This window comes from Fundulus heteroclitus, chromosome 22 (assembly GCF_011125445.2).
Source record: "Fundulus heteroclitus isolate FHET01 chromosome 22, MU-UCD_Fhet_4.1, whole genome shotgun sequence".
In the NCBI taxonomy this organism is placed as follows: Eukaryota; Metazoa; Chordata; class Actinopteri; order Cyprinodontiformes; family Fundulidae; genus Fundulus; species Fundulus heteroclitus.
In genome coordinates, this window is record NC_046382.1 from 16870417 (window position 1) to 16892275 (window position 21859).

At 42.2% G+C, this 21859-nt stretch overlaps 1 protein-coding gene across 1 annotated transcript in view; it reads left to right on the forward strand.

Annotated features, from left to right (window-relative positions):
* The window catches only part of mcu (mitochondrial calcium uniporter), a 77089-nt gene extending 58725 nt beyond the window's left edge, over positions 1 to 18364 (forward strand). Inside the window, exons 3-9 of the mRNA XM_036126165.1 lie at positions 3444 to 3507; positions 8142 to 8312; positions 11706 to 11810; positions 11897 to 12057; positions 15440 to 15643; positions 15845 to 15961; positions 16986 to 18364. Of these exons, the coding sequence (XP_035982058.1) occupies positions 3444 to 3507; positions 8142 to 8312; positions 11706 to 11810; positions 11897 to 12057; positions 15440 to 15643; positions 15845 to 15961; positions 16986 to 17066 (903 nt within the window). The 3' untranslated portion in view covers positions 17067 to 18364. The remainder of the gene's footprint in view (positions 1 to 3443; positions 3508 to 8141; positions 8313 to 11705; positions 11811 to 11896; positions 12058 to 15439; positions 15644 to 15844; positions 15962 to 16985) is intronic.
* Positions 18365 to 21859: the final 3495 nt, after the last annotated feature.

Genomic DNA, 21859 nt, shown 5'->3' on the forward strand with positions numbered 1-21859 from the left:
CGCTCGGCGGCGTGACATTGATTCCCGAGGTTGCTGCGCTATCGACTGCTGCCTCGCTGTTAAATATTTCAGCCGGCGCTTCAGGGGCTGCGCGGTGGAGGTCCTGCTCAGCCGCTGACAAGCAGCCCGGGCGAACAGACGGGACGGCAGACGCGCGGCTCCACAGACGCACGGACACGCCTGTGCCGTCTTTGCGTATGCTTTTGATGTTTGCGTGCCCAGAGGGTTTTTTTTTTAGCGTGGGAGGTTTGATGGGGAGCTTGTAAGTGTTAACGGTAAAATCTTCTAAAAGGAGAAGTAAAGGAACGAGCTGGGATGCTCCATGCAGACAGTGCGTTGATTCCAGACCGGCCAAAAGCAATTTCCCTCCGTGTCATTTGATCAGCAGCCTAATCACTGTTTTGGGCTGCATTCGGTGACGCTGGATGGCGACGGGTATTCTCGTTTACAAAAACTAACACACTCATTAGAGAGCGCGGCCCCTGGCGTGGTGGGATTAGATTTTACATGAGTTGAGTTTCTTTTTTTAAAATCTTTTTCTTGCAAAATGAAAGAGTAAAAACTAAACACATCCCCGCAAGCTGATGTTTTGGCAGCAGTTAAATCAGCCGTGATGCAAGACTTCCCCGCAGTTCACCGGCTTGTCCCCGCTGCCTTTGTCCATTTAGGTCAGTGAGCTGCGGACTGGTTAGCAGTCATGTTACCTGATTAAGATCAGGCTATACAGTCAGTCAGCAGCAGATTAAACCGCTTAGTCCACTGCATTCAGTCTTGATGAAATCAAGACGCCCCATTGGATGTTCATCGTCAAATCTCATTTATTATCTTCTGAATACTGACAAAAATGTACTTTGTTTTATTTATTTTTTTTCAATAGAATTTTTTTTCTAGCTGACGTTAGGACAGTCCAGCTTTTAATAGCTGATTGAAATGTTTAAGGGGTTTCTTACAAGTAAATCTGTCTCAAAATGTCCATCTGTCCAGTCCTCCATTAGTTAATATGAATCATTTTCCATCCATCCATTGATTTCTCACATTTGTCCATCGTTCAGTTTTTTATCCATTTGTCTGTCTGTCAATTTTTTTTCTTCAGGTGACATATTTAAACTCTTGACCACTGCACAATTTCCAGCCATAAATTCATAGTAAACATTTGTAAATACTGCTTTTTATTAAAATTGCCCCCCCCCCCCCCATGACGTGTATGGTAGATTTATTTTCATAAACGTATGACATTTTACAAATGAGCAGGAACCCTCAAATGATGATTAAAATCACGATTAAACGCATGTTCAGCAGGACCCAGTTGTGTCTCTGCTCTGTCTTCTGTAACCCTCAGTCGGTCGAGGCAGATGACCGTTCATACTGAGCCTGGTTCTGCTGGAGGTTTTCCTTCCCGTTAATGGAGAGTTTTTCTTTCCACTGTCGCTTCATGCTTGCTCAGTATGAGGGATTGCTGCAAAGCCATGGACAATGCAGATGACTCTTCCTGTGGCTCTACGCTTCCCCAGGAGTGAATGCTGCTTGTCGGGACTTTGAAGCAATCAACTGGTTTCCTTATATAGGAAATTTTTTTTGACCAATCTGTATAATCTGATTGAATTTGACTTTGTAAAGTGCCTCGAGATGACATGCTTCATGAATTGGCGCTACATAAATAAAATTGACTTGAATTGACCCCAGAAGTTGGGTTAAAGTGGGGTTATTTAAAAGTAAACACTTAAACTCAAATGATTCAAAAATAACAATAGGTAGAGGTTTTGCTCTGCAGAAAGTCATTTACAAGAATTTTTTTTTTTAAGCAATACAATCATTTAGCAGTTTTAGGCCCGGTGTGTGGATGAAATATAGCACGGCTCTCTGATTGCAGCCGTGCAGCGAAACGGCAAATATGCCTGGAAGGGTGACCAGTTTGTCTGGCCTGGCTGCTGGGCGTACCGGTTGTCCCTCTGCAGGGTCTCTCCATAAATGCTGTTTGCTGTAACATTTCGCACACAGATCCGCCGCTCTGCTGCCAGCTTTTTTTTCTTTTTTTTTTTTTTTACCCTTTGTGGCCGTAAAAGGCGAAGCCCTGAGAGCCCTAAACGTCTGCTGCTGTGGGTCACCTCGGTGAGGGACTGCATGCATGTTGTAAATCTACTACAACGACACGGCTACTCTGCTGCTGCAGGTTACTGTGCACACGGTGAATGAGGAGGAGACATGGAGGCCAGGCCTTGCTGAAATGATGGATGGATGAGTGGCGCTAATCACAAGGAGCAGTTTGACAGGGAAGCTCATGTGTGCAGGACTTTGATCAGGAACGTTAAGCTTCCCCCAGAGCTCCTTTCGCTTCTTTCATTCTTATCCCTTAATTTTCAGAAATAAGGATTCCTGACAGTCACGACTCGCCCGGGGCTTCCCCCCCGAGCCCGTGAGGAGCTGCGTTTTTTAATTTGAAACACCTGCAGCACCGTTTTGTAAGGGAGCTCGGAGCAGGCGGTGCGCGAAACACAACAGGGATCTCCTCGTGTGTTCGTCTCCGTCTCCAGTCTGCAACAAAAGCCCAGGATTCAGGCTCAACTCGTTATGCAGGCTGCATTTTCAGCGGCGCTGCGTTGTGATCTTCCCTGCAAGGGGTGATTTCTGCTGGAGTAATTATGTGAGATGCCAGGAGCTTGGTTGTATATATTCTTTCATTATGTGTGACGCTGTACAGTATTTGTTGGATCCATCAATCTCCCGCCCTTGGGCGGGGCTCTGCTCTGCACAAACTGGCTGTTTATGTTTGATAAAAACCAGAGAGGCGGGTTGTTGAAGGAAAAAAACGGGTTAAGGCTTTATGCTGTCCAGAATCTTGATTCAAGTATTCTTATAATAATAACTGCGTAAGAGAAATAGTTTTATTTCCAGGCTGTGTTCCCATTTGGCCCATTTTCTGAAAGCTGCGTCCTATCATCCTCTGTTTGTTCGTCCGTCCGTTTCTTTTGCCCATCCATCCATCCTTTTATCCCTCCTTCCCTTTGTCCAGCCTTTCATCCTTCCATTTGTTTATTCATCCAGTCTGTCGGTCTCTCTACCCCTCTGTCCTTCCATCCGTTTATCTCTCTGTCTATTTGTCCATTACTCCAACCATCTGTAACTCCACAGGTCCATCCTTCCATCTGCTGTTCTATCCTTAGAGTCTCTACATTTTTTCTCCGCTTCTGTTTTTAAAGCCTGAGCAGTGTAGAGGAGATAGCTATAGATACATAATAAACATAAAATGGCCTAAAACCGCACCGGGCCCCTTTGAGCCTGAGAAGCTGTCATAAAAAGTGAGAAAATATATATTTGGTGTGTTTGCGTTACGTGCTTGGACTCTGTCCTGCAGCTCCCCTGGTTACTTTGAGCATCAGCATGTCAGATGAAAAACGCAGAATAAGCAGTTTTTTGTTCTTCTGTCTCGTCTGTCTTGTCTGCAGGTTTGGAAGGGCGCCCCCTCATGGCAAGGCCACAGACTGTTGTGTTCCTCCGCTGCTCCGGAAGGTGAGTCGTCCCCCGTAAATAGAGCCCGGCATGATGTGCCGTTTGCCTTTAACCACGTGAGCCACATCATGGGATCCCCCTTTAAACAAAAACCAACACTAATTGCCTCCGCTTCCCGCCCGAGACAAACGAGAAGTGGGCCGGAGATAAGTTGTGCATTAATCACACTGCAGAGGCTCGTTTGGAGTTAGCAGCCAGTTAGCAGCCAGTGGGTTATTAGTGTGGATTTTTTCTCTCAGGGAGCACCTTTTTGGTGGACGGGGAGGAAGAATGAGGCGGCAGCACTGCAGAACAGGAGGATTTGATCTTGAATAGCGCTTAAAAAGCTGTCGGATTGTAACATAGACGAGCACCAGATCCCCCCCCCCCCCCCCCCCCGCAGTTCAAACAGTGGGTCTGTGATGGCAGGATAAAGGAGGACAAAGGGGGGAATCGGTGCAAGAAGAGGAGCTACTCTGGCTAGGGTTTCAAAGTTCCACTGCAATAAAGTGAAATGAGATGTCCGCGCGTCTGAGCCTCTGAGCACACGTTCAAAGGAGAGAAGCTACTGAAAAGCAGCCAGCAGCTGATGATCCTTCACCTCAGTCCGAGCTTCAGCAGAGATGTGCTGATTCACTGCAGCAGCAGCAGCAGCAGCAGCAGCAGCAGCAGCAGCCAGGACCGTCTCCCCGCTGGGCTCGCAGCCCTCTGCTGATTCATGGGCCTGTCATTAGAGACCGTTCGCCATGATAATGGTACAAGTTGCACAGGCTCTTTCTAACCACAGCTGTATTTTAAAAATGATTACCAATGCGAGAAGGAGCTTCTTGGGAGCCCTTCGCACTAAATTAACCCTTCTTACAGCAGTATTTAAAAGCAGCATGTGGAGATTAAACCAACAGCACGCAAAATTTAAATAATTGAACTCAGAAATAGTGTTTTGGGACCGTTGTGTTGAGTCTCTTTTGTCTTATCGCTGCTGTGAGAATCTGTGTGGGAATGAATTGTGATGCGTACCCGGATGGCATTTTGATCATCCGTCTCCCCACGCAAGCATCATCTAGAGCAGGGCTCGCCAACGTGGGGCCCGCGGGCACCAGGAAGCCCCCAAGAATCATATGTGGGGCCCTGAAGCCTGTTGAAAAAAATATCACAGCCCTCCGGTGAGCTGCATCTAATATTGTATTTTATTTAGTTGCTCTTGCTTTTAAATCATGTTTGTATTTACATAGATTTTAAATGATAAATGCATTAAAAACAGGTTTATATTGCATAAAGTTAAGGTGACTCTTCTAGTTCAAAGGCCAGTACAGGTAGCCCTTCGTATGACACAGTACCGATGAAGTAGCTCTCGACTTCGAATAGGATGGTGTCCCCTGATCTAGAGAGACATAAACCTGTCTGTGTGGGATACAAGTTAAGTGTAGTTGGGCATCAGGAAGCCGACAAATCTCTCAGAGCGGGTTTTCAGAGTTACTGTTATGTTAATTATGAAAGTCAAAGACCAAGGAAGGCTTAGTTTTGCAAAACGGCAGTGGATTTTTGTATTTAAGACACATGCATGTAGATACAAGTAGACCAGGAAGTTAAATTTTGTCCTGTGGGCATTGCAGGCAACTCTAGTTGCAACCTGATATCATCAAAAAGGTTGTTATTCAATTTTCAATTTAATTTTATTTATATAGCGCCAGTTCACAACACACGTCATCTCAAGGCACTTTACAAAGTCAAATTTAATCAAATCCTACAGACTGGTCAAAACAGTTTCCTATCCAAGGAAACCTAGCAGGTTGCATCAAGTCTTGACAAGCAGCATTCACTCCTCCTGAAAGAGCGTAGAGCCACAGGGGACAGTCGTCTGCATTGTCCATGGCTTTGCAGCAATCCCTCATACTGAGCATGCAAGAAGCGACAGTGGAGAGGAAAACTCCCCTTTAACGGGAAGGAAAAACCTCCAGCAGAACCAGAACCAGGCTCAGTATGAACGGTCATCTGCCTCGACCGACTGGGGGTTACAGAAGACAGAGCAGAGACACAAAAAAAATTAAAAGTTGAAACAACAACAAGCAATGCAAATTGGAGAACAGTAGGAGAACTCAGCAGAGTAAGAAAAATAGACCCTGATGTCCTCCAGCAGCCTAAGCCTATAGCAGCATAACTATAGAGGTAGCTCAGAGTAACATGAGCCACTCTAACTATAACCTTTGTCAAAAAGGAAAGTTTTAGTCTTAAAAGTAGACGGGGTGTCTGCCTTACGGACCAAAACTGGGAGTTGGTTCCACAGGAGAGGAGCCTGATAGCTAAAGGATCTGCCTCCCATTCTACTTTTAGAGACTCTAGGAACCACCAGCAGACCTGCAGTCTGAGAGCGAAGTGCTCTGTTAGGAACATACGGGGTAATCAGAGCTCTGATATATGATGGAGCTTGATTATTAAGGGCTTTATACGTTAAAAGATGAATTTTAAATTCTATTCTTGATTTAACAAGAAACCAATGAAGGGAAGCTAAAATTGGAGAAAAATAATCCCGCTTGTTGATTTTCAGTAATTACATTTTTGAGGCTTTCCATCTTCCATTAAACTTTCATTGAAAATCCTCTGATACAGCCCTTTGTGAACTGCAAGCTTGTTTAACAATGATTCCTTTTGTTAACATTAAGTTTTACTGAATAAACATTGTTTGAATTGGTTTTATGTAATCAAATTTTATTTTTTGCATTGACTGTAAACCAAAGTCATCAAAATGACTGGAAATAGTTTTGAAATACACGTTTCAGTCTGTAATAAATCCATATTCTGCATTAATTTTTTTTTTTTGATTGGGTTATTGAGATAAATCAACTCCTCACTGATCTTACAAATAGCAATTATGCCAGTCAGTTGTTTTCAGGTTCTGCTAGAGCACACCAGTGAAAAACAGATTACTAGTGCTGTTTTTCTAGAAATAACATATGCATGCTGCTCTTTGTTTTTCTCTCCACAAACACTAGCTTTAAGCAAAGATTTCTGTGGGGCTTATGTATTTAATTTTATGTTTGGAATAGTGAAGGCTTTTTGAAGGTTGTGCTTTGGTTTAGTTTTTGTGTTTTCAAGGTTTTCAGCATAAATATTCACTTTTTTGGTAAAGTTTTAGAGTTGCAATGCAGTTTTTTTTGTTTTACAAGTACAGAAACCTTTAACTTTAATAATTCCTATTAAAAAGATTATCCCCATGACAGAATGCTATTAAAACCAGATATTTATTGCATTAAAGGGCACATAACCTTGAAACGGGTTAAAGTGTTCCCGTTAGTTTTGATTACCAAAATAATTTCTGTTTGCTAAATTTCAGAGTAATTAAAGACAAATTCTGCCTTAAAAGTCAAATTTTTTTGTTTCCTTAAAGTAAAGCCTGGCCCATTGCTGTTCAAACTCCAACAATTACCCCTTTTGCCACAATTCTGGCAATACATAGAATCGACTCAACATAGCAACACAAAAACTATTTTTTAAAGTTATTTCTATCTAAGATAATGAAATTTTGCTCATTGTTCCCATGATATATTAAATTGTAATCTGGCTTTTTATGTTGCTCTGAGGAGCGATGGATTCTTCCTAACTGAGTGGCTTCAGCTCATGTTGCTGCAGGACTCATTTCACCGTAAATAAGATTGTTTTTCCTTAACGCTATGTAGGGTGGACATTTCTTTGGTGTTTATGGTTGGATTGGGTTAAAAAGATGGATGAGGCACCTTCAGGCACATGGAAACTCAATGATGAACCAGACCTTTAGAACACTGGTATCTTGCCTGATTTATTTAGATTTTCTCATAATGGTACAGAAAGAGGGAGACATTTGAGCTGTTGTCTTAAAATGTATCCACAGATGTGCCAGAATGTCAGTCAGATAGGAGAAATTAACCAATCAGAAGCTTACAAAGCCATGCCATCATCATCTGGGCTTTTATAAATTGTTTGAAGACATACGTAGCAAAACTAATTATAGTTAGTATATGTAAACTTCCAATTTTACATAGTGATGTCCAGTAATTTTGGCATTTGGCAAACAGAAATGTTTGCTAATTTTAACAGATTAAAACAGGAAATGTTTTGTCATATTTAATGTTTAACATCAATTACTTATTTAATTTTTTTACACAGTGCATTTAAAATCTGGTTTGATCTTTTATTTAAGCTGTTCCTTGATACAATTTCGTCTTTATGCTTAAGAAAGTCAAGACATTGTTCTCATTGGTGCCAAATGCCGTTTGGCTGGTTGTAGCCATGTGATCGTGCACACCTGATGAAACGATAATGCAACAGGAATTTCTTGAAGTGGAAATATGTGAGAAAAGTTCTCCAGATCTAATCAAATTCCCCACTGGTTTTGATTCTCCGTGGATCTCTGTGAGCCAGAGTCCGTTTTTATGGTTTTCATTTTAATGTTTTAGTCACGAAGAACCTCTTTTTGCGACAGCTAAGTTATGTTTTTTTTTACTATGGGTCTATCATTTTGATCAACCTTTAGGACTAGATTCTTCAGGGTTCACAAATGTCCAGTCAGTGTATGGTATTGCAAATGCATCTTTTATGTGGCATCATTAGCACTCTCTCAGCTCAGCCCTCTGAGTATCCGCGGCCTTTCTCTCACCCCCTTCCTCGTTTCCCTCCCACAGAGGTGACGGTGGTGTATCAGAACGGTCTGCCTGTGATCTCGGTCAGCTTGCCGTCCAGGCGAGAGCGCTGCCAGTTCACCCTCAAGCCTCTCAGCGACTGTGTGGGAGTTTTCCTCCAGCAGCTCCAGGCGGAGGACAGAGGCATCGACCGTGTAGCCATCTACTCCATGGGTAAGGACACGAACACGTGGAGCACGCTCAGCAGACATAACATATCGGTGTATGAGCTTTTTTTTTTTTAAATTTACCTTTGGGTGTGCAGGTACGCACTAAAAATGTACCTGGTTTTGTTTAATAAAAATCAAATCTCAGACACAAGACAATGTGTGTTCGTCTGAGGAGAGAACTTCAGCTGTAGCAACGTCATTGAGGCATTTATCGCCTTCGTCTATCATCTCCAACATCGGTCTGAGGAAAGTTTGCTCAACATCCACTCCCCGTTTTCAGCTGTGAGATGTTTGGGGGGGTTTCCTTCATAAACAGCCTGTTTCTGAACAAAATCAAGATCTGGGCTTTGAATTGATCCAGGACTCCATTCCCTACTTCTTAGACGGTCCTTGGTGGATTTACTGGCCTGTTTTGTGAGCTTGGCAGGTCCTGCTGCAGCAAAGCATCCTCAAACTTTGACACCTCCATGCTTCACGTTTAGTATGAAGTTCCTGCCTTAGTGCTGTGTTTTGGGTTTATGCCAAACATGTCCTTTGTTTTAGTGTCCAAATAATAACCAGAGCGCCTGGTCTCCGTCTCTCGGTGACAAACTTTATTCCAGCCTTCCTGTTTATATCAGAGGGAACATTTTCCCTCTTTCCACGTCTCCCATCGAGGTTAAACCTGTGCAGCCTCTTTCTCTTGCTGATTGCAGAGTCTGCTGAAGGCCCTGTGACGACATTTTAGAGGTTCTGGAGACTAATTTTAGCGTTTTCTGGTCGGCTCGGACAGCCAAACCTGGATTTATTGGCAACTCTTTTGAAGCTCCTCCACTTGTAGACTGTTTTCTGTGCAGATGAATTATTTTGAGACTGCTTCGAATCCCCTAGAAGACTCATAGGCGGCAACAGTCTGATTTCTGAAGGCCTGAGAAAGCTTTTTGGATCTCACCGTGGCGTTCGCTTTCACTTCAACGGTCAGGAGCACACCAAACTAAATGTCCAAAGGCAGACCTGATTTAAAATGCTTGGTATCAACGTTCTCATTGAGCGCAGTTTTAGCCGTTTTGATCAGGAATAAGTGATGAAGTGGACGTTGATTGGCTGTCAGTGGGTTTGGGCTTGCTTAGCATAATTTGATTGGCTCCCAATGCAGGGAGGGCCAGTCATAGGTGAGGAGTAGGGCTGAACAATTAATCGCATTTTCAATATAATCGTGATTTAAAAAAACACAATTTCCAAATCGCAGAGTCTGCAATTTTTGGCTATGTAACAATTAGGGAATTAGACACGTCCATTAGGTGTCAGTAAAATGTTTAAAGTGGGTTTGCCTCCACATGGAAGGGAAGACAGTTGCAGCAGTGAGATAATCTAATTTTATTACTTGTTTTAGAGTTTGTATAATCATACAAAGCATTAAGTTCTGGTCAATCAGTTTAATACATAGACTTGTTTTTAGTTGGACTTTGCACTTTATGTTCAACAAAGATTGATGTCCAATTAAATTAAAAGCTGTTCTCTTGAATAATATTCTGATTAATAGAAACATTAAAAGTTCTTGTTTTGAATAGTCCTTGTTTACAAACATCTTTATTTAGAGGCCATTTTTGTTGCTTGTGGTTAACGCAGAGAAAAGTCAAAATTGCAATTTTGGTTGAAATATATTGTAAGGCAAGGCAAATTTATTTATATAGCACAATTCAGTACAAAGACAATGCAAAGTGCTTTACATGATTAAAACATAGCAAAATAAAACAGAATAAGAGCAAGTAGGAATAAAATATAGATAGAAAATAGAACAAAAAAGTGGTGATTCAGTTAACTAGGACAGTTGAAGGCAATTTTAAACAAATGTGTTTTTAATCTTGATTTAAAAGAACTCAGGCTTTCCGCACTTTTACAGTTTTCTGGAAGTTTGTTCCAGATAATTGGAGCATAGGAACTAAAAGCTGCTTCTCCATGTTTGGTTCTGGTTCTAGGTATGCAGAGCAGGCTGGAGTCAGAAGACCTGAGTGGTCTGGATGGTTTATACGCTGATAACAAGTCTGTGATGTATTTAGGAGCTAAGCCATTTAAGGATTTATAGACTAACAGAAGTATTTTAAAGTCTATTCTCTGAGATACAGGGAGCCAGTGTAAGGACTTTAGAACTGGGGTGATGTGTTTTACTTTCTTAGTCTTAGTGAGGACGCGGGCAGCAGCGTTCTGGATCAGCTGCAGCTGTCTGATCCACTTTTTAGGCAGACCTGTGAAGACACCGTTGCAGTAATCAATTCGACTAAAAATAAACGCATGGATTAGTTTTTCTAGATCCTGCTGAGACATCAGTCCTTTAATCCTAGAAATGTTCTTCAGGTGATAGAAAGCCGACCTTGTAACTGTCTTTAGATGCTTTTGAAGGTTCAGGTCTGAGTCCATCACTACACCCAGGTTTCGGGCCTGATTTGTGGTTTTTAGCTGAAGCGACTGAAGCTGTGTGCTAACTTTTGATCTTTCCTCTATTGGTCCAAATATTATTACTTCAGTTTTGTTTTTATTCAATTGGAGAAAATTTTGGCACATCCACGTATTGATTTCTTCTAGGCATTTACTCAGTGCCTGAATTGGTTCATAGTCACCTGGTGACATGGTGATGTAGAGCTGTGTGTCGTCTGCATAGTTATGGTAGCTGATGTTGTTATTTTTTATTATCTGGGCTAGGGGGAGCATGTAGATATTGAAAAGGAGGGGACCCAGAATGGACCCTTGGGGAACCCCAAATGGGATTTTTGTCATCTCTGATGTAAAGTTACCTACTGATACAAAAAATTCCCTGTTCTTTAAGTAGGATTTAAACCAGTGGAGAGCTGTACCAGAGAGGCCGACCCAGTTCTCCAGGCGTTCTAACAGAATGGAGTGATCGACAGTATCAAATGCTGCACTAAGGTCCAATAGTACCAGCACGGTGGTTCTTCCACCGTAGGCAGAACGCTATCATTTCTGCTCTGAGTTTAGATGCTGCGGGTCTTTTAGCAACTAATCCACATGGCCAGGAAACAAATTGATTTGTTGTTTGTTTATATTTTAAAACACATGATAAATTAAACGGGGGGATCGCATTAAATCGCAATATTAAGAAAAAAAATCGCAATTAGATTATTTTCGAAAATCGTTCAGCCCTAGTGAGGAGTAGCAGAGAGGAGTCGTGAAAATGGAGGAGCAAATAAAAGTTATAAGTCCAATGAATGGTAAAACTGCATTTCAAAAACACCCCAATGGGACAATTATATTACTTGAAATATTCAATTTTAAAAACATACATCTCTTCGCTCGTCAGTCAGCCAGCAGACATGATTGTCCAGAGACGGTGGAGAGCCATCACAGCTGGGTTTCTCTCACTGCTTTTGTGTGTGTTTGTTTTTTTTTCTCTTCTACACAGATGGAGCGAGGATCGCCTCCTCCACGGGGATAGACATCCTGCTGCTGGATGATTTTAAGCTGGTCATCAATGACACCACACATGTCGTGCGACCACCAAGGAGAGGTGCGTACCCGCGGAGTGAAGGATGAGCCTTTTACGGGCCGAGCCTCTGGATCATGACATGAAATCGTGTTTGTTTGTCTGAGCAGAGATCCTGCCCCACGAGGAGGCCGAGAGGCTAAATGACGTCAAATTTCTCGTGCAGCAGCTCTACACCACGCTGCGCATCGAGGAGCACCAGCTCAGCAAAGAGCGGGAGCTGATCGGACGACTGGAGGACCTCAACTCTCAGCTCCGCCCCCTAGAGAAGGTTCATTAAAAGCTTTTTGACGGTCACTACTGGTGACCCCACATGCTGCGAGTTACAGAAAGGCCGGTTTCATATAGTTAATCTATGGAGATGCCAGAGCCGGGTTAAGCTGGGTTTGTTGCCTTCTTCCTTTTCTTTTGTAATGAGTTAATCTCGTGATGATTAAGCCTTAATCCAGTACAGAAAATTGAAAAGAGCAGTTGCGTAATGTAATATTTTTCTTATGAAAGTCCTTAATGGGATTGTTTGGGGTATTGCGGTTCTGCCAGAAATCAAAAACACTTTTATTTCCAGTTATTTAAAGCAAACAAACAACTTCTCTGTCTTCGGAGTTTCATGCAAAACTACAAATTATAAGAACTGTTTGGGTTATTATATAAAATGGCAGAGATTTAGGAAAAGAAGAAATTTGTAAATATGGGAGGCCAATAATGCCACGATTCAATAAACAGTTGTAAATGGACTGACTTTATACAGCCCTTTTCCTGTCATACCGACCACTCAGTGCTCTTTACACTACAGCCACAATCAAAAAAACACAAGCACAGCTATGGACCTAGGTAGCAACCTACGGTTAAGTGCCTTGCTAATTGATACAGCAACATGTTGCAGGAGGAAGCCGGAATCAGACCCACAACTTTCAGAGTGCAAGATAATGTCTCTCTCCCCATTTGTTACTAATAAATTATAAATGACTATTTAAAAAAATAGTGGGCCCATAATGGTCCCATATTCATCACTGAAATGTCAGTATGTAGGTAGAAATGGAAATGGATACATAAAATGTTCATTATTTATCTAATTAGTCTGCATTTTAATTATCTGATAGCAGCAGAATGAAACATGAATTAATGTTATCTGTCAGCCTCACAATCAAAGTCTGTGGGCTCGTTGGTCAGGATGATTGGTGAGGGTCAAATGTGAGAGTCTGTTTAAAGAGTTTTCATGGTGGTCTGACGATGAGGAACCGTCACAAAATTAGCTAATGAAACATTTGATGAAACAGTTTGAAATAAAACAAATCCAAATGAATGAATGTAGCAATTCAATTACTATGTTTAAAAAATGTTAATAGATTTCTTGATTTATATCGTGTTCTCATTTCCATTTGTTGTTTTTTTAATGCCACATATATTATCAATCCGTTAATAATTGTATTTATTGAAATGTGGCACTTTTGACCCTCTGTATATTTAGGATACTAAATGTATAAATTAAGTCTGGAAAAATTAGGAACTTGTATACACTGTCTGGCTACAAAAAAAAGGTCACGCACTCTAATATTTCGTTGGACCGCTGGCACACATTCGCTGGCATTGTTTCGATAATCTTCTGCAATGTCACAAGATTTATTTCCACCCAGTGTTACATACAATTTTCTCCTATATCTTGTATTGATGATGGTAGAGTCTGCCCACTTTCTCCAGCACATCCCAAAGATGAACCCCAATGGTGTTAAGTTCTGGCCTCTGTGGTGGCCAATGTGTAAAAATGTGTCATGCTTCCTGAACCACTCTGTCACAATTCAAGCCCGATGAATCCTGGCATTGTCACCTTGGAGTATGTCCGTGCCATAAGGGTATAAAAAATCCATTTATGGAATAACCTGGTCATTCGTTATATTCAGATAGTCAGCTGACCTCATTCTTTGAGCTTCATACTGTAGATTCATACTTCATACTCTAGACCTGACCAACTGCAGCAACCCCAGATCATAGCACCGCCCCCACAGGCCTGTACAGCAGGCGCTATGCATGATGGGAGCATCACTTCACCTTACCCTGATGCGCCCATCACTCTGGAACAGGGTAAATCTGGACTTGTCAGACCACATGACCTTCTTCCAGTCCTCCAGAGTCCAGTCTTTATGCTCCCTAGCAAATTGAAGCTTTTTTTTTCCAGTTAGCCTCACTGATTAGTGGTTTTCCTAAAGCATAGCTATTCAGTCCCAATCCCATGAGTTCCCTTCGCATTGTGCGTGTGGAAATGCTTTCACTATTAAACGTAGCCCAGAGTTCTACTGTTGTTTTGCTTGGATTTGATTTCACCGAAAGTTTAACTGATCGGCAGTTGCTATCATTTAGGATGTTTTTTTTCCTTGAAGACGATGGGTCCTCACTATCTTTCCAGTTTTTAACAATGCGTTGGACAGTTCCTACCCCCCATTTTGGTAGTTTCGGTAATCTCCTTAGATGTTTTCTCTGCTTGATTTGAGCCTCCTGAAACAGACTGACCATCTTTTCCCCGACCACGGGATCTGTCGTTCCACATGGCCGTTTAACACATGACAAGCAACTCTTTACACCAGCTAGGGTTAAATAAGTGGTTGCCAGCCGAAACATAATCGCACATGCAGTAATTATCCAACGGGAGCCTCGCGCCTATTTGCTTAGTTAAATCCAGGCAGCGACATTTTTAATTTTTTATTTTTTTTTGGACAGGCAGTGTAGATATAGAGCAGTGTTCCTGAACACACCCTGAGCTGCAGGATTTTAGGCGTTCCTCTGCTGCCACGCGTCTGATTTAAAAGAAGGAGTTGATAACCGCGCCTAAACAGCATCCCAAGTAGACGCAATGATTTAAATCAGTTGTGTTGGATCAGGAGACGCAGCGTCGCAGCATTTCTGGAGACCCTGTGACCTGACGAGCACTAGTTTGAACCGTTAAATATGGAGTTTATGACAATGCTTTGCTGGGAAACCCCAAAGCCTTTACTCAAGACATAGGTGAAACATTTTCGCTCTAAAATCCTTTTTTTCCCCCCACCGTTTTATCATTCCTTTGATACGTTCAGTCCAACCCGTGTGGTAACCGACTGAACCTCTGATGCTGTGTGTTGCTCCAAAGTGACAACACTGGCACGGCTTCCTTCAAACGGGCTCTTTAATAAACGCCGTGAAAACTACAGAAATAAAGACAAGCTTTAGAAATAGATACATTTACAGACAGTCAGGTGACTGACATACTTTACTGCCACTTCGGAGGTCTTTAACAGATTAATTCTTCGTTGTCCACTCTAAATTAAAATATTAAGTAATTAAAACACCATAACCAATACATTTACAAAATATTACAAACATAAATACAAATACCTTGACAGCTACAGGAAATACGAGACTGCTACTTATAGCTCTTTTCCAGATTTCCGCTCCTTCTCTCATATGCAAATCTCGCTGCCTTTCTTATATAAACGCAAATCTCGCGATAACGTTCAACAAAGAGTTTGAAAAGAAATAAAATACAATAATTTTACATAAACCTCAAAATGTGAACTAAACAACTTAAAATACAGTATCTGAAATAAACATACATTTTTTTCCAAGAAATAAATCATTTCACTGTCACTTACACTGTGCTCCGCATGCTTGTACCGTCTGTGCAGGTGAGAGAGGAGCTGAGTAAGAAGGCGGAGCGTCGTACCACCTGGGTGCTGTGGGGGGGCATGGCGTACATGGCCACGCAGTTTGGCATCCTGGCCAGGCTGACTTGGTGGGAATACTCCTGGGACATCATGGAGCCCGTCACCTACTTCATTACTTATGGCACTGCGATGGCTATGTATGCCTACTTCGTGCTCACGCGTCAGGTAAGACCGGACATCACGGGTTGAGAATATAAGTGGATGGAAAATATGTGTGGACTCAAATAGTAGTTTTGAGTCATTGTGTATGTCTGTTTTTCACCGTTTTTACTCGTTTTTAGCTCCGTGCAGAGCTTAAGGGAGCATGTGATAAACTGGATCTGTGTTACAACGTGCTCCGTCTTTGTCTCCCATGTAAACCTGCAGGAGTACGTTTATCCCGACGCCAGAGACAGACAGTATCTGCTGTTCTTCCACAAGGGCGTAAAGAGGACACGCTTTGACGTGGAGAAGTACAACAAGCTGAAGGATGATATCGCTGAGGTGCGTGGGTTTGATTGAATTTCATAAATGTTGAGAAGTCTTAATTGTTTGTGATTTTCCAATGTTGACCAGAACCTTAAATGGGTAGAAAGGGTTGTTTTTTGTTTTATTTTATTTTTTTACCATAAGCACATGCAGTATTTTCCAGGTCTGTCAAAGAACATTAAGATTATGCAAAGATCTGTTTTTCCTGACTTTACTTCCCATCCTATAGCTTAAATGGTGTCTTTGCTTCCTCCCTCATGTGTTTCCTTCTTTCTTTTCTCCCTTGAGGTCTTTCCTTTGTCTTCCCTGTGTCCTTCCTTTGTTCTACGCGCCCTTTCTTCCTCACATGCGTCGTTCTGTTCTTCCCTCCATCCATCAGTCCCTTTTTTTCTGTTCTTCCTTCCACCCTTCCCTCCTGTCTTATAGATGTCCTCTCTTCTTTTCTTCCTTCATTGTGTCCTTTATGCTGCCTTCCACCCTCAAGGTCTTTCCATCCTTTCTTGCTAGCATTCTTTGTTCACTTTTTGCCCTTTCTTCCTTCCTTCCTTCCTTCCTTTCGTTCGTTCCTTCCTTCCTTTCCTTCGTTCGTTCCTTCGTTCGTTCGTTCGTTCGTTCCTTCGTTCCTTCGTTCCTTCGTTCGTTCCTTCCTTCCTTCCTCTAATCAACTTCCTGTCGTTCCTTTCTGTTCTTTTATTGTTATTTCCAGTCTTTGGTTTTGCTTCAGAATGAAAGGCCTGACCGCAGTTTTGTGTTTTATGTTCAGAAATGCCATAAAGAACGGAGAAATCTGGAAAAATATGTTGAGTTCCCGTGTGAAATGAGGAGGAGGTCTGAATGAGGCTTAATTTGGCCATAATCGGCATCGCTGCATGGTGGCGCAGTGCTTCCAATACGCTCCTTGCTATATGTAGAACATGCATCACATTTTTTTTTTCTCCGTTCTGAAATTGGATTTATAAACGTAGCTGTTCAAAGATGATGTTTTTATCCTGCTCCCTGAACATTTGTCCTGTTCCCTCTCTTTATCCTCTCTGTTCAGGTGGAACTTGATTTGAAGCGCCTACGGGATCCACTCCAGCTTCAGCTCCCCATTCAGCAGCTGCCTGCCGACAAAAATTGATGGCAGGCGTGACTCCTATCCTCTCTGATCTCCTGCAACCGACCTTCTTTCTTTCCCCTCCCCTCTGCCGTCTGAAATCAGACCCCCCCCCCACCCACCCCCAGTCTCCCCCCCCCCCTCCTCTCCCATACCGATTCTCCTGTCTTTTTCCTAACTGCGAAAGGCTCCTTTTTTTCCCCTTTCTTGGCTAAAATCTATTGTTGGAACTTGAGAATGCCTCCGACGGAAAACTTCTCACAGCTGAAGGATGAAGATGACGACGATGATGATGATGATTACAAAAAGCAAATTGGATTAGCCTCAAAACTCTGGAGGGGCTACCTGCAGGGGTGAATGTGAATTATCTCGCTCGTAAGCACTCCGAGACAGGGAGCACGCCGAGGAGCAGCCTTTTGAGTCCATGTGTGCGTGTTGGAGAGGGATCACCAATGTCGGCTGCGCCAAAGGTCCACACAGCAGCATCCTCACTCCATAAACACACACACACACACACACACACACACACACACACACACACACACACACACACACACACACACACACACGCTCTTCCTACCGGGCTGTACAGGCTCCAGGGACAAGTTTACAGGACGTTCTGACTGCAGCCACACCATCACGGAGACTCCGGTCTCCCTGCGTCCGAACTCTGCTGCCTCCCCTCCCCTCCCCTCCCCTCCCACCGCGCCTCCTCCAGGTGACGGGACAGCTTTCCTTTCCCCCGCGCGACCTTCGTTAGGAGCATCTATATCTCTGCAGGATGCAGGAACGCCTCGTTTTCTCTTCCTGTTGATGTCCTGTAGCGGCCTGGGCATCCGCAAGTCAGAGAGTCCTACCGACAACAACATCACTGTGCGTTCTTTTATTCCAAAAAAAAAAACGAAAAAAAAAAAAGGTTATAATAATATTTTGGCACTTTTTATTTTGAAAGCCATACTATATTTGTTATGACAAAATATGGGTATATATGTATACAATCAACTAAACAGACAACCAGAAGCTCTTTTTTTTTTTTTTTTTTTTTTTTTGGTTTTCCAGTGGGGGGAGGAGCTTTCCTACAAACATTTCATCTTTAAAGACGATATAATATGCACCCCCCCTAAAAGGACTCTGCTAATGTAACAGCGTCACACTTTACTCAAAAAAAAAACAAACAAAAACAAAAAAAACCCTTGTAGTAAAAGCGTTGTATGTTTTCAAGGACAAGCGCACAATATATATGTGGCATTCATTCTAAAGAGAAACGCTCCTGTGCATGGACACTGAGAGGGAGGAAGCAACTCTGAAGCCAGATCAGGGGGGAAAAAAATGGCTTGAATCAGAAAAGAAATGCACATTTCAGCAACGTGAGTAGTGCCGCGCTTCACCTCTTTAACCGTCGTTGCACAACGTTGCTGTGCAATATTCCCAATGACGTAAAAGTTTGTCTTCTTTATTGGATTGAAACCTGATTTGATTCATGCAACAACAACAGAGAAGAATAATTCATCTTAAGATCATCGAATGTAAAGGCAGAGTTTTCTCCTCCCACTGCTGCTGTAATGGCCTCCCCCCCCCCCCCCCCCCCTGCTCTCTCAGTGACACGGCAGGGTAGACTGCATGCTGTGGTATGGCCTCAGTAGAAACTTGTGAACGTGTAGGAGCATTATAGCAATTTTGTACTTAATTGGGCACTTTTTTTTTTTTTTTTTTTTAGGCATCCATCACCATGAAGTTTTAAAACACATTGCTAAATCAAACCTTAGCTTATGTTTTTTTTCTCTTTAGGCATGGGCCGGTATGAGATTCCCACCGTAGTTAAAAAGAAAAATAAACAAAAAGAACCCACCACATCTGCACCGTTTAAACTAAAATTTGAAAAAAAAACAACAGCATTTTTTTAAATCCAACAGAAAATGAAGGAGTTAAAATTGATCACCATTTAACATCCAAGCATATGTGACTGTCCTTTTGTCCAGTTTTTCAGTGAAAACGGCATCAGAAAGCATGCTGCTGGCTGACGCCTCTATAAACTCAAACAATGGGAGTTGTTGGTTTTGATATAATAAACTAATTAAAGAAAATAATCAATTTTTTTAGTATTTAAGCCGTCCATCCCAGATCAGAGCCGATCAACAGAAAATTAGTCAATACCAATCTTGGGCCGATTAATTGGTGCGTCTCTAGTTAATTAGGCTCTCTGCTCTGGGAGGCAACTTTTAGCATGCCTACCGTTGTTTTAAAACAGCGCCATCTTAAAGAGACCAATAGGTGGCAGTGCTTTAGGTTTCACACCATGACCGCCTCGCTTTTTTTCCCGCAACCGGAACCATTTCCAAACAACCGAATTTGAAAGGGAAGTTGTCTTTCAGCCAGCTGAGTTGTGGCGTGCAGCAACAGGTTGGGGAGGGGCGTGTTTTTGCTAATCTATGCTCCACACCACTGGATAAAACCTAAATTAGTAGAAAGCGGCTCATTAAAAGGACTTTAAACCATAGTAGCCATGTGACGGGAAATGTTGCCGGTGTTGAAAAGGTGCCGGCTCATGCCTAACTCTCTTGTTGGGAATGTTTACTCCATAAACCTCTGTCAGACCTCCAGAGTTTTCTGTTCAGGGTACGGCTTGCCGGGCATTTCGCTCCCTTTGCCATTTCGTACCTCCGTACTTATGGTACGAGCCATCAGACAGGACCTCTAGGACGAAACGTCTTACCCGCCTCGACAACTGAGAATTTGCCAGTATCCTACTGTAAGAAAATCTGGTTGTAGGACTGCAACCAATAATATTTACCTATTCAACTGGTCCAAACAGGGATCAGAACCAAAGTAAATGGAAATAGGCTGTTATTTAAAAGTCTTTTGAATAAATATGAGGATTTTTTTTGTGCATTTATGTGCACTTAGCTATATGATTTAACCAAATACTTTCTAAAGGGATAAAACATGTTTCTATGAGTATGAAATGAAAGACGGGGAGGAAGGAATTGCTTGGGTCACCGTTCAGTAGAAGGCTGGGGTACGAATTGGCAAAAGTGCAAAAATGAGTCCCACGTTTTCTTTTTTTTTTTTTTGTCTGTTTGTTATTTTGAACAACTGCAAAACCCCAAAGCCAGTTATTTTTGACTCTGAGCTGCTGTCGCTCAGCTTGTGCAGCGGGGAGGCACGACCCCTCAACATCCTCCTGCATGGAGTCCAGGATCCTCCTGAGCTCGAGTTCCTGCTGGGGAGCAGATTTTTTTTTTTTATATCAAAGTGCATGCTTCAGGCTCGGATCTTTAATTAGCCTTGCAGATCTAAAGACACGGTTGAGCCTAATCTGGTGCGTTGTGTGTGTGTTCGTGTGTGTGTTATTAGGAGAAATTGTGCCTTTTTTGGGTGATAAATGACCTAATCCATGTTGAGAGCTCAGAATTAAATGAACAGCAGTAGGTAGGATGATTAGAAATGGGTCGGAGAAAGGCGATCCGATGCGGGACGGGTTCGTTTTGGGATAATTGGAAGTGGGAAATACGTTTTGCAGCGTTTAAACGAGACGGCTGCCGCTTCCATAATTCCTTTGCTTGCGATTGTTGCGTATCGATACAAGCAAAAGCTAATATCTGCTGAATATATCTGCTTCCACACACAACACACACACACACATCCTGTAACAGTTGGCTGTTAGTGGTGTGGTTCCTCCCCTCTGCTGTCTCTCTGTTGGTCATCTCCTCCTTTTTCTTTTTTCTTTTTTTTAAATCATACCATCCACCGTTTACTGCCTTTTCTTTGTCTTTATTTTTGCTAAACAAACTATATCAAATATAGGGAAACTTATGCTAAAGAGGGTGTTGCATGAATGTATGTTTACATGGAAACTTATGTAAGAAATAATAAAAAAAAAAAGATGATTTATTCAAATACGTGCAAAGATAATTTAAGGAACGTCGTTTGTAGAGATTCCTAGTTATAAAAAGGGGCAGCAGGCAGGGCTGCATCTTTAAAAACCAGCCTGCCAGACGTCATCGAAGTCAAAGCCAACCTACTGCTTAAACCCAGTCCCATTTTTGTTATTTATTCCCAGTGTCCTGGTCCTGACCGTGTATCCTTGCTCTCCGATAAGTGGCAACACCCCACAAAGAAGGCCAGAGAGCCTTCGTTTTAAAGGAGAGACGTCGGGTTAATGCTTTAAACTCATCTGGGGACACCTCCGTCTTTTCTTTCATCCATCCTCGCCTTGTTTCTCCAGAGTCCCGTTATTATTATTCTAGATTTTCGACGTGCGTTAAGCTTCAGATTGTTGTTTTTGTGATCACTTTTGTTAAGACATGTTTGAGACGCTCAAAGATTAAAGCGGAACATAGGATTGAATGGCTCATGTGCTTCATTCTGACCTTGTTTTACCCTGTTGGTTTTGTTTTTCTTCGGTTGACATGATGCTGTAATGTTGGCAAAACAAAACAAAAAAAAAAAAGAAAAGAAAATGAAAATGTAAAATCCTGTATCATTTATGAAATATGTATAAAAGAGAAATGTAATTCAATTATCAATAAAATCCTTATCCAGTTTTTGGAGCAAATGGTCCCAGTCGTGGTTTTTCTTGTTGTTGTTCTTGCGATTTAGGCAGCAGAGGTTGACAAAGATATCCTCGATGTTCTCCTTAGCGTCGGGTTTTAACAACACGGGACATCTTAGATGATTGATTAACTGTGAATTAACTAAATCACCGGCTACAGTGGAAGCCATGTGTGAGAGCAAAATAACGGGTCTGTCGTCTACCCTCATATTATGTGGTTAACTACGCTAGCTTGTCCACAAAAGGCTAAAATTAAGCACAACAT